Consider the following 12,135-nt stretch of genomic DNA (forward strand, 5'->3'; position numbering starts at 1 on the left):
CCAGTGTCTGGGCCTCCCTGTCTCAGACTCTCCCTGGTGGTACTATGGGCTCTGCCTGGGGGACCATCCTCTGGGATGAAGAGCCCCTAGTCACAAGGAGCCAGGCATCTTCACCCCATGCCCAGGACTCCCCGTTCTTCCCCAGGCCCTGTACCACTTTGCTTCTGGGCAGCTTAAAATGGAATCAGCCAGCTCGTTGCCTGTTGGCAGCGTGAGTCCAGCCCACTCTGCAGTTACGAAGTAGCAAGTGAAGCAGATTCCTCTGCTACCTGGTAGCCAGGAACCAGCAGCGGGAAGCAGTGGGGTCAGAAAATTGGCTCTGATTTAACACGGATTGCGAGACCTAGCACATGGCCGCATGGTTCTAACAACACGTATTTTCACAGTACTAGGCTGGCACCGTGTGCTCAGCTCTGTGCCAGGCACTGGGGAAGGTAGGGCACTGACGTGGAGGAGGCAAGGGCTCTGTCCTGCAGGTGGGCTCCCACGGCAGGACACAGGACAAGATGAATGGTGGTTTTACCACCTGCAGGCCACAGTGTCTGAATTTTAAAATGCTTGATATGAGTTTATCTTCATTATTAAACTCATAAGCCACGTGGCAAAAAGAAATATATAATGTAATTAAGTGCTAACTGCAGAGTGTCTGGAACATTCAGAGAAGACAGGGTGGTTGGTCACACTGGGGCTTCTCGGAGCAGGACAATTAGAGCCAATGGATTAAAAGAGTGGGCTTTTTTGAAAGCCTCAGAATCCTTTCTTCACATGACAGAGTAAATTCATTAAGTGTAGAAAACAGGTACGCCAGGGCCTGGGCTGGCTGGGGGCTGGGCAGCCAGGCTTGCCCCTCGTATCCCTCTGCCCCCAAGGCAGCAGCATGGCCCACGCAGGAAGCACAGCATTCTGATGAGGCTGTGGTCCATTTTGTGGGTCCCAAAGTGTTGCCCACCAGCCAGGGTGGCCCACCAGGGCTCTGCCAGCCTTCGGTGCTGTTGTTTGAAGAACTGGGTCACCCATCCTGATAGATGGGATGGAGAGGGAGCCCTGTGCTCCAACAGGCCTGGAGGTTTGGCGGTGTTAGTCAGAAGAGCAGCAATGTTGCCCCTTCCGAGGGAGGGGAGTTGTTTGCTGATCCCTGTTGAGAGAGGGGAGAGACATCAGCGGTGGGTTAGAGGCATGCCAGCAAGTGTGCAGATGACCACATCCCAACGTAGTGAAGGCTCTCCTAGAGCGGTGCGTGGACAGAAAGTCAGAGGGTAACTTCTGGTTAGGAGTTGGCTGCATGTCGCAGGGGAAGGGCGAGTCCCAGCAGCATGACAACCTGAAGCAGAGCATGGGTGAGCCCAGGAGCCTGTCCTGCAGTTCAGAGAGCTGCCAGTACCCGTGTGAGCAGTGCACGGGGGCCCCCGAGGTCATGCGGAGGGGTGGCAGGAGTGGAAGGTGGTCACACAGGCATTTGGATTGATGTCAGGGACAGTCAGGGCGGGGCTCTTTGTTGAGAAAAATCTCTCTGGCGGTGCTGAGCTGTGAGACCAAGGAAATCTCAGGAGCTAATCTGGAGCCTCCCAGGATCTGGGAGTGAAGGATCTGACCAATGGGTGACTGTTGGAGTGCTTGCCCCATCCCAGAAAGGATGTGGTTGGGTTGAGAAATTCCGCTCTGGGTCACTCATGCTAATGGAATGTCAGCAGCGCGAGGATAACAGCCTGTGTTGGTAGAAGTCACTGTAACGCCAGCTCAGCTTTTGGCCACTTCTGTTCCGGGCACATGGTTGGTCAGGTCTGCCATGGCCCCATCCTGAGTCTCAGGAGTACAGGGAACGGGGGGGGGGGGGGGGGCGCCTTGGCAGAGCGGGGCCTGCTAACGAGGAGGCATGTCTGAGGAGCTTGGCTATTAGGGGAATGCTGCAGGGCTGGTCTGCCCAGGACCTGTCCCAGAACCAACCCAGTCCAGCCCAAGTGGCCCTGCCCAGGGGACTCTGCTGCCTGGGGGGAGGGGCAGCCTTGGAATGGACTTTTCCCCGACCCCTGCCCCCACATACACACACAGGGAGAGGCTTTCACTCCTCACCAACACCTGCTGCTCCAGCTGCTGCCCCACACACACACTTCTCTTTCCCCGACTCCTAACTATATCGCATCCCACCCTCCTTTTCATCAAACACCAGCCCCAGCAAGACCCCTTCTCTGTGCTTTCCTGGCACTGAGTCTGATCCAAAAATACAACACTTGAGTCTCTGGGCAATGTGTCATTTGTAGCACTAATTGTTACCTTGAAGGCAGAAATTGTGTCTTCCACTTCATATTCCCTAAAGCAGAGGCTCCTAGCACTTGGGGAGTGTTGGCCCCTCTGAGAATCTGGGAAAGGGACGTAGGGGCAGGACCAGATCTCCCCAGCGGCCGCCCACACAGGGTGCTGAGACCACGTTCCTGTGAAGGCTACACTGTGGGGACCACCGTTTCTGCCCTGTCACCTTGTAGGCCAGCGGGGCATCCTGAGAGTCTGGGAAGGCTTCCTGAGGGAAGTGGGGTTTAAAGTCGCCATGGGAGATGGATGCAAATGGAGAGAGACCGTATGGGGGTGGGGTGGAGTGCCATGTGCGAAGGGGTAGAAAAGGCACGTGGCACGTTGGAGGAAAAGTGAGGAAGAAAAATACTTGCCTGAACCTCCTCCTCTGAAAAGAGGACTCGGGCAAATTCCATCCTCTTCACTCTCTCCCAAGTCACAGTCTAACAAAAACAAGGTGTGAGCGGTGAGGCCATCAGAGTTCCTCATGAGCCTGGAGCTCAGGTCTCAGTACAAGGCAGGGAGGCCAGGGCCCTGAGTGAGGGGAGGTCAGAGGGGAAAGCTCCTAGGTAGGCTCCTGGCCTCCCTGTCTGGGTCCTGCCCGCTGCTGCTGCCTTAGCTCACGGGGACGCTCCATCTAATACAGGACTCAGCTTCTGTGAGGGCCTGTGTGCCCATCTCAGAAAGGCCAGCAGAACCAGCCTGCAGCAATCACGTTCAAGGCCTAACCCTCCTGTGGGTTTACCCAACAATGGTGCTGGGAATAAAAGTGCCTCACTGACCACCCAGTGAGAAGCAGGAGGCTCAGCCTTGTTTGGGCCTCAGCCAGCTTGCCCAGGATGCTGGTGTGTATCCATGTGGCTGACAATACCCATGGTAAAAAAAAAAAAATAGTACTTCCATACTTCCTAAGTGTCCCAGACCTTCCCAGCAACTGAAGGTTCAACCCCTAGCACAGCAGGATGTCCAGACCCCGCCCCAGTCCTGGTGAGCCAGTCTTCTAGCGGTCTCTGCTGTGTCCTGGGCAGGGGGAGGCAGCCATGGCACCTTCTGTGGCCTTGCTTCCTGGTGGAACCAGCCCTTCTCTTCCCACCCTCCGTTCGGGCCACATCCCTGCACCATTATTACATCAGAGGACTTTCGGTTTTCTGGTTGAAAGAGATCCTGAGGTTGCTCTCTCCCTTTGCACAGTAACTGTGTTCCCAAATGGTGGCCGAATAAGACTTCATGTAGCTTTCATCCTATTGAATATATAAGGGGAGCTGGCTATTTTAGGAAATTCAATGAAGGCCCTTGACTTTGATAAAGTTAAACATGAATGTCCTCATGTATCTCGAGTCAGGAAACAAGTTTGCAATTTAATTGTGCAGAGGTGTTAATTGAGCACCTATTGTGTGCTGGCAAGGAGGAAGCAGACCTCTGACCTTTAGTGACCCTTTTACCTGTTCCTTGCTTAGCCTCTTTCCTTGATTCTGAGTTGCTTTCTGGGTCTGTCTCAGACAAAGCCCCATCTCGGGCCCCTGGGGTTTGTCAGCATAAAGGTAGCCACATGTTCAAAGGGGATCTGCAAACAAAGCAAGACCAGTAACCACACTTCACAGTGCTTCAGAGAGGGTAGGGCAAGGTAGGCTATGATGGGTGGGGGGACAAGGGGATGAGCGGTGTGGAAACTGAGGAATGCAGACGAGTGCTTTGTGCTTTGGCACACTGTCTGGAGAAACTGAGGCTCGGAGAGTTCAGGTGATCTTGGGGTATGGCCGAAGCCGCCATGCTCGTGAGCACTCTGCCTTCTGTAGGCCGGGGAGGTGGGCAGATGGGGGCTGTTCTGGTGGGGCTGAATCCCTTGGGATCCCTTCTGGGGACTGTGAGCCCCCTTGGGGGCATGCTGACTGCCATTCTCCCTCCCTCCAGCCTGATGTTCACCAAGGTGAAACTGGAGCAGGTACTGAAAGGCCCAGAGGAAGCCCTTGTGACCTGCAGACAAATGCTACGGCTGTGGCAGACCCTGTACAACTTCTCCCAGCTGGGGTGAGTGGCTGACGTCATCCCTCGGGTTTGCCAGAGGGTTGACAGGCGGTGGTTGCCAGGGCAACCGCCCACTGCTTAGTAGCCACATGCCTGGTGGGTGGGGGGTGATGAGGTTTGAATGAGAATGTGGGCCTTCCTGCTCCTGGGGCCTTTTTCATCCCTGGTCTAATTTTAACCTTGTGACAATCCTCTGTGAAGTACATAAAGAACCTGTTTAGGAGACTGACATTCAGAGGGGTAAGAAGGAAGAGAAATCATTATTGACCATCTGGGCCAGGTGCTGGGCTTGCTGCTCTGTCTTCCATGTCAGTTGCTTATGTCTTAGACATTATCAGATTTTATTCTTACCCCAGTGGGGAAACTGAGACTCAGGGACCTTATGTAATTTGCCAGAGCTACCCGCCTGGTAAATGATAGTGCTGAGGCTTAAACCTGGGTCTCCTGAGTCCCAGCCCATGGAGCCTGTCACTTCTTTCCTAGTTCCATTTGGAAGCTAGAAAAAGAGGAAGCAGAGTTCCTGAAGGCACCCCCCACCCCTCCCCACTTACCCACTGTCTCGACAAATCCTATCTCCTGCTTCAGTGCCCAGCCTGCACACTGGGTTTTTCCTGGGCAGGAGCAGGGCGCTCTTGTCCAGACTGAACCTGCAGAAAGTCTTTGCTCAAATCCCCTGGGATTCTGGGGATTTGAGCCCAAAGTGGAAAAGGGACACATGCCAGACTGCTTCTTCCTGGTCCTCTGGACTCCCCGCCCCCCCCCCCTTTCGCTGGGACTGCTGGCTGTTTTCTCCCTAAGGCCTTAGGGAAAGCCAATGCTGGTGGGTGTACTTGCATTTTTTACAGGGACTCTGAAAGCCTAGAAGACTTTCACAGTCCCCAGAGGCATGTCTCTAATGGTAAAGTTTACAGAAGAAGCACCAGAGTAATCTAATGGAGTAAAACCCTTGGGCCGGATAGGGTCAGCCCTCTCCTGCAGGCTTGGGCCTGGAAAATTCCCGGGCAGAGCAGGATCAGTGGGTGGAACCTGCCAGAAGAAGACTCTGAGGTGAGGGACTCTTCAGAAAGGAAATGGGGAGCCACCTGGCAGCGAGGTGATGTGAGGATGAGGAGCAGACTCTGGTATGAGGGGGAGCTGTGTTCAGATGCACCTTGCTCTGCAACGTGGTACAGGTGCTCTGCACCTTGCTCTGCAACTTGCTTGGGCAGGTGCATCACCCAGCTCCCTTTGTGGGAGAAGCTGTGCCTGGAGCTGGCAGGGACCACCTCTTAGTGGGACAGCTGGTTACCTGTTCATTCCGGTGGTCTTGACGGGGCACCTCTGAGCTGCAGCCTTGTCTCTGGGCATGTAAGGCTCAGCCTGTCCTCCCTCTGGGGCAGCAGAACTGTGGGGCTGCAGGGGCAGTGGGCTTTGCCTAGGGAGTTTTTCAAGTCACCATCCACCCACACACTCATCTCTGATCTGAGGGCCTGGTGGGCTTCCTCCCGTAAGCACTTCTCCTGAGGAACCTTCAGGGTAGGGCAGGACTCAGCCAGGCCAGATACCTGGAGGCAAATGGTTGGGACCAGAGGCCAGGATCCAATACCCTCGTGGCTGTCCCAAGAGAAAGGAGCATTCTTTCTCAACCTGGAGCCACAGCGCAGAAACTAGGGCTTGTAACATCTAGTTTGGGGCAGCTAAGGATCAAGGCCAGAATCCACAGCCTGGGGGGCTAGCCTACCCTGCCCCACCCCCTGCTGCTTTCGCTTGTACACACTGCCCCTCAGGCCCTGCTTAGATACCGTCCTCACTGCACCTCCGCTCACCCTGCCTCTGATGCTTCGTCTTAGCCCTCTCCATCTGGGTCTTTCCTGATTGCTCAACTTGGACTGTCTCTTCTCATTTGGCTGTCGGGTTCTTTAGGGCAAGAGCAGTGCTATATGTTGGTCTAGAACCAAGTGGCAAAAGGCCCCAAGATAGGCTGTTTCTGGAGCCTAGGAGAGGCCCCTTCAGGGGCTGGGAGAGCAGGTGGGTGAGAAGCGATATTTGTTGGTCTCCAAGCCAGCACATGCCAGGCACCTGCCCACACTGTTTCATGTGCTGCTCACAGTAACCTCATGAGATCGACATGCTCATGCCCATTTCAAGATGACACAACTAAGACCTAGAAAGGTGGCTTTGCTGAGGGTCACACAGATAAGAATGGGTGGCCCCATGGTTTTAATCCAGTGTCTTTGACTCTTTGGTACCACGCTCAGGTGTCTTCCGGGAATGGGAAGAGGGTGTGAAAAGACAGGAATCAGCCCTCACCCACTGGGTAGTTGTGGGTGGTATTCTCTAATGTCCACAAAGATGGCTGTGCATCCACAGGTCGGTGTTCATGCCACTGTTAGGATGGCAAAAATACCCCGGGCCCTGGCATTCTTTGTGGGACCATCATCTGGCCCCCCTCTGAGGGGAAGAAGCATCTGGCCCCAGGCTGGGCCTGCCTTCTCCTCGCCTGGCCTTTTCACCTTGGTCCTCTAAGCTTCCCTGTCAGCAGGTTCAAGGCCACTGGCATCCCTGGCAGTGGGCAGGGGTGACCGTGCTCTGTGTGCACCCCCGGAAGGGCACAATAAGCTATTCTGCCTTTCTGAGCTGGGGCTTCCCCAAACTCCCACTCTGAGAAAAGAGGAACCTCCCTAGCTGTGTGGGAGCTGCAGGGACCTAGAGAATTGGGGAGGGGGAGGAGAATGGGATCGCTATGCTTGTTTATCTGCCATGCCAGGGGCCCCCTTTGACTCTTCTGGGGCCATGCTGGCAGCCAAGGTAGAGTGCCTGAGGCAGAGTGTGGCATCTGGGCCCTCCTTCCCTGGGGGGTGGGCTGGGGGCACTTCGGGTGACCTGTGAAGACCAGGCTTCCCTTGGAAGCCAGTCCACAATGTTTGCTCTGTTTCTGGCCCTTGGCTATACATTGTGAGGGCAACAAAAAGGTAGAAAAGGCCTTCCGTTAGCCTGGGGGAGCATCTGGCTGGAAAGAGAGAGTTTCTAATCTTCAATATCTGTGGTGCCAGGATCCATGCTGACAGAGAGCAGGGAAGGAAGGCCAGGGAGCCACAGGAGGCTTTCTAGACAGATGAAGGCCACTCAGGCTGGAGTCTAAAGGAGGGGGTTTGGGGTGGACCAAGAAGAACAGCGAGAACATTCTCGGTGGCCGCACCATGCGCAAGCATGTAGCCGTGGGAATGAAACATGGTGACGTTACAGAATAGTGAAGAGACTGATGGTCCCACAGGCACACAGCAGGCAGCGTGTGTATGTGTGTGAGTAATGGGGAGTAACATCACGTCAGTTTAGCCTCTGGGGCGAGCCAGATTTTAGCATCCCACGCCTGAGCCCTGACCTGTCCTGCTGGTTGTCTCCATCCTTCCTAATGGTCCTGCCTTTAGCTCTGTTCTTGGGCCTGAACTGTCGGCCCCAGAGCCTGCCTGGCAGGCGGCTCCCTTGTTCTCCTTGCCAGCCCTCCACTTCACCAAGGCCTGGCCCTCTTTTGCCTTCCAGAGGCCTGGAAAAGGATGGCAGCCTCGGTGAGGGCCTCACACTAAAGAAGCAGAGTGGCATGCACCTGACTCTGCCTGATGCCCATGACGCGGACTCTGGTAAGAACTTGCCCCGTGGGCAGCTGTCCACATGGGCCCACAGCTCGCTCTCCTAGTCTGAGCACACAGAGAGTGGCATCTGCCTGGCCTGGCTAAATACACCCCGCTCCTTGCCGGCCACTGCCCAGAGGTCTTGTGCTAAGGAGCCAAGGAGCTGTCCTCGGGCATCTTTCAGGGCCCATGCTAACTCTGGGGCAAAATGGCTGCAGGCCCTGGGGCTGGAGTAGGCAAGGGAGAATCCCTATCTCCTGGACAAGGATGAAAAGGGTGGGGACTGGGGTAGAAAGTTAGCTGTGGAGCACAAAAGCCATTTCCCCTTAGGCTAAGGCTCGAGGGCCCACGTCTGCTGTTATAATGTCCTTAATAGTCTGACTCCAGTAGGAAGGAATGAGCTGAGCTTATATTTACATCTCAAAGCCCAAACTGACTTTTAACTGAGGACCTGATTAAAGCAGAATATTTTCCTCAAAGACAGAGTAAGAATTAGTCACAGGAATGAAAGTGTGAGGGAGTCGCGTTTAGTGGCATTGCCCATTTTTTCCATTTCTGTGGACATGAACCAAGTTGCACCTTCATTGGGAAGCGACAGCGCTGATTTCCTATGCCAGGCCCGGCTCCTGGCTGGAGAGGTTCATCTGCAGAGCATGAGCTACATGTGGAGCTGCTGACTCCAAAGAGGAAATGGGGAAGGAGGGTGTAGCACCCTTGCAATTGAAGAGGGAAGAACCATGAACAAATTACCGTGTTTCCCCGAAAATAAGACCGGGTCTTATAGTAAGTTTGGCTCCAGAAGACGCATTAGGGCTTATGTTCAGGGGATGTCATCCTGAAAAAGCGTGCTAGGGCTTAATTTCCGCTTAGGTCTTATTTTCAGGGAAACACCTTACTAGGATTTTGTATACTCCTCTTATAAACTGAAATCATCTATGGTTTGCCCTGAGGTCTCCTGAGTTTATTGGAACCTTTATTGCCTCTGAGAGAGTGAGAAAAAGTGCTCACATTTCACCTGCATGTGAATTGTAAATGTCAACAGCTCATATATCCTGAACAGGGACCCACGTCACCCAGAACTGCCACCGTGAGAGGTACTCCAGAGGGCACAGGGCTGACCTGAGCTGTTACCCAGGGAGCCTTCACAGTACAACTTCAAATGGGACATTTCTGTATAGGAAACAGTAATATGCACCTGTGAAAACAGAAAACAAAAATAGCAAAAGTAAGAAAAGAAAAATCACCCACAATTTCACACCCAGACCTTAATAAATGGCCTTCCAGACTTTTTTCCATGCCCATATTTTTTTCTTATAAAACTGTGGTCAGACGCTTTTTCAGCCGGCCTTTTTCACCTGACTGTAGGATGTGAACATCTTTCTGTATTGAGGTCTTTGTTTGTGCATCGCTTCTTGAATGACTGCCTAGTTTTGTATGATTACACCCTCACTCGTGTTTAGTCAGTCCCTGCGGTTGGACATTCGGGGCATTTCCAGTGTTATAGGCAGTGGTGAAAAGCATCCCTGACAGTTATGATTGTCTTCCTTAGTGACAGACTCCTAGAAGTGGGCTCGCTGCCTGGTTGCCCCTTTGAAAGCTCCTTTTCCTGGCTGTGGGTGAGGGTACAAGGTGTGCCTTCCTAGTGGCTCTGCAAGCTGCTGGGAAGCCACCTTGCCCTGCCTCAGGATGCCCTGTCTCTCTCCATGGAGCTGCGCAGTCCCTGCTCCTGGAGCCTGTACTGTGTGGCACTCCAACTCTGCTGCTCAGCCCCCTCCCATCTTGCTCTGCAGGCTCTCGGCGGGCATCGTCCATCGCGGCCTCCCGGCTGGAGGAGGCCATGTCCGAGCTGACCATGCCCAGCTCCGTCCTGAAGCAGGGCCCCATGCAGCTGTGGACCACGCTGGAACAGATCTGGCTCCAGGCTGGTGAGTGACCCTGGCCCCGGTGAACCCCCACTCACCTGCCAGCAGGCCTGCAGGCTCTCTGAGCTGTATCCTGTCCTGGAGAAGGGAGCGTGGGGAGGTGGAGACTCCTGACAAGGCTCACACAGGCTTCACTCCTCAGGGAAAAGCCTGGCAATCAGGAACCTGGAACTCTAGTTCCAGCTGTTTCTTCTTTGCTTGGCCCGGGAAAAGTCACTTAATCTGTCTGGCTATGGGTTTCCTCTCTGCCAAATGGGAATGGTGCCTGCCAGCCTACTCAGGAGAGGCTCTCTGGCAGCAAATACATACATGAAGGGATTTGAGGAAAGGCAACGCAGGGTAGTCTTAGTCTCAAAAACATGCCCCATCCCTCCTTGCCTACCTTCTCAGTAGAACTAGTTAGTACTCCAACCCCAAGAGCTCACAAAATGGCTAAAGGGGTGAGGTGTGGTGGCTCCCAGGAAAGGGAGGTTTAGTGGTAGAGTTCATTGAAGGCAAAGGGCTGGTAACACTAGGGTTGCCATTCAGGAGACAGTCCCTCTTGATAGCTAATTGGCACTGTTGCCACCGTGGAGTTTGAGGGTCAGTTAGTGTTGGGGAGACAGGCAGCTTCGGAGTCGCACAGAGCTGGGTTCTAATGCCAGCTCACTCCTGCCTGTCCTGATCTAAAATGAGCTAATGTGTTTAAGACAGTTAGTGCAATGTGGGGCACATAGTAGGTGCTCAGTAAGTGGTGGTTGGCTTGTGTTCCGTCCACTGTCGTCAAAGAGGCAGAGCGCACCGACAACAATGAGTGTTTCTGATGCTCAGCTAAGGAATGCCAAGGGGTAACGCACTGGAGTGATTGAAAATTTAATCTGACGGTGGTGTGAAAGGTGGATTAGAGTGAAGTGAGAAGGAATCAAGGCCAGAGATGTGCCTGAATGTTGCAAAATGGCAGCAGAATAAAGAGGAAGGTAATAGAATAAGAGGAATCCTAAAAATGCACCAACGTGCCTCCTTGACTGAGATCTGCCTAAGTGAAACTCCTCACCCTTTTTCTGATTATCCTCCTATCTGCTCCCTCCCCACCCAGGGAGTGGTGCCGGTAGCCCCCAAGGGGAGATGGAAAAGAGAGTGAAAGTAAATAATCAGTTCCTAGGACATGCAGATTTTACAAGTCAGAGTTAGAATGTGCTTGATTGAGAATCTAAGGTTTCCCGCAGCATAGAGTTCACATATGGACACATTAGCATGCAGTACGCCCCCACTCTTCACCACCGCAGGTTCTGAATCTGGGGGGAAAAAAAAAAAGGACCAGGATTCACAGAAAGGCTAGACAGGAAAGCATTTTAATAATGCAAATATTGCCCCAGTTACTATATTCGAGTCCCTCAGGAGGCTAAGGACGTGTGGGAGCTGTACGCCACGGTCAGCTTGTTGCATCTTAAGTAGGAAGAGGAATGTTGAAAAATCTAGAGGACCCATCGAAAAGGCCTCCTCTTAGGCAAAGATTCCTTTGTCTTTTTCTAAGATATGGAGACATAATGGCTCTGGAGGGGTATGCTGGGGGCTTCACCAACTTCCAGGAATGTATCAGCAACACAGTGTTAACACTGGAGCTCCCGTTTTGTTGGCTCTGCTCTCCAAGGGGTATCACTCTCATACCTTTGATCCAACATGGCTCTCCACCACATTCACATTCTAAGGCACAACCAGGAAGAGTGGGAGAAGAAGACACCTCTTCCCTATAAGGACAGATCCTAGAATTTGCCCACATCACTGCCCCTCATGATCCATTGGCCAGAACTTAGTCACATGACCACACACGCCTAGCTGCAAAGGATTGTGGGAAATGTCATTATTCTGTGTGTCCATGTGCCCCCTTAAAAATCAGGAGATCTGTCATAGAAGAAAGGGAATAAACTGGTGGACAGCTGCCACAGCCAGAAAGGGAAATAAGAACATGTCCTAGGTCTTTCATTCTGAGCAAGGGAAACTTCTGGAGCAATCTGCACTCCGTGAGCCCTCTCACCTCCTCTGGCCATCGTCACCAGCAGGCATGTGGAGGGCTGAATGAAGGGCTGCCAGGAGCAGATCACCACGGTAGTGCCTTCTCCCTAACTACCACCCTTCCCCCACCTGACCCAGCCTAAGAGTGTTGTCTCTAGCACCCCCACCCACCTGCTGGATGATTCCACCAGCTGCAGCAATTTTGCAAGAAGGGAAAAATATCCCCCTTTATCATTTTGGAATGAGCTAATCCCCCTGGTTTGGTTCAAGATAAACTGCATCCTGTTTTGGCAGTAAGTTCC

The 12,135-nt window shown here is 53.3% G+C and overlaps 1 protein-coding gene across 3 annotated transcripts in view; it reads left to right on the forward strand.

The window, feature by feature from the left end:
• The window catches only part of TTC7A (tetratricopeptide repeat domain 7A), a 113,423-nt gene that overhangs the window by 82,871 nt on the left and 18,417 nt on the right, over positions 1-12,135 (forward strand). For all 3 annotated transcript variants that reach the window (XM_074331946.1, XM_019748610.2, XM_019748611.2), the window contains 3 exons: positions 4,198-4,314; positions 7,831-7,928; positions 9,710-9,844. In XM_074331946.1, the coding sequence (XP_074188047.1) occupies positions 4,198-4,314; positions 7,831-7,928; positions 9,710-9,844 (350 nt within the window). The remainder of the gene's footprint in view (positions 1-4,197; positions 4,315-7,830; positions 7,929-9,709; positions 9,845-12,135) is intronic.

The sequence above is a fragment of the Rhinolophus sinicus genome, linkage group LG05 (genome assembly GCF_036562045.2).
Source record: "Rhinolophus sinicus isolate RSC01 linkage group LG05, ASM3656204v1, whole genome shotgun sequence".
NCBI classification, from domain to species: domain Eukaryota; kingdom Metazoa; phylum Chordata; class Mammalia; order Chiroptera; family Rhinolophidae; genus Rhinolophus; species Rhinolophus sinicus.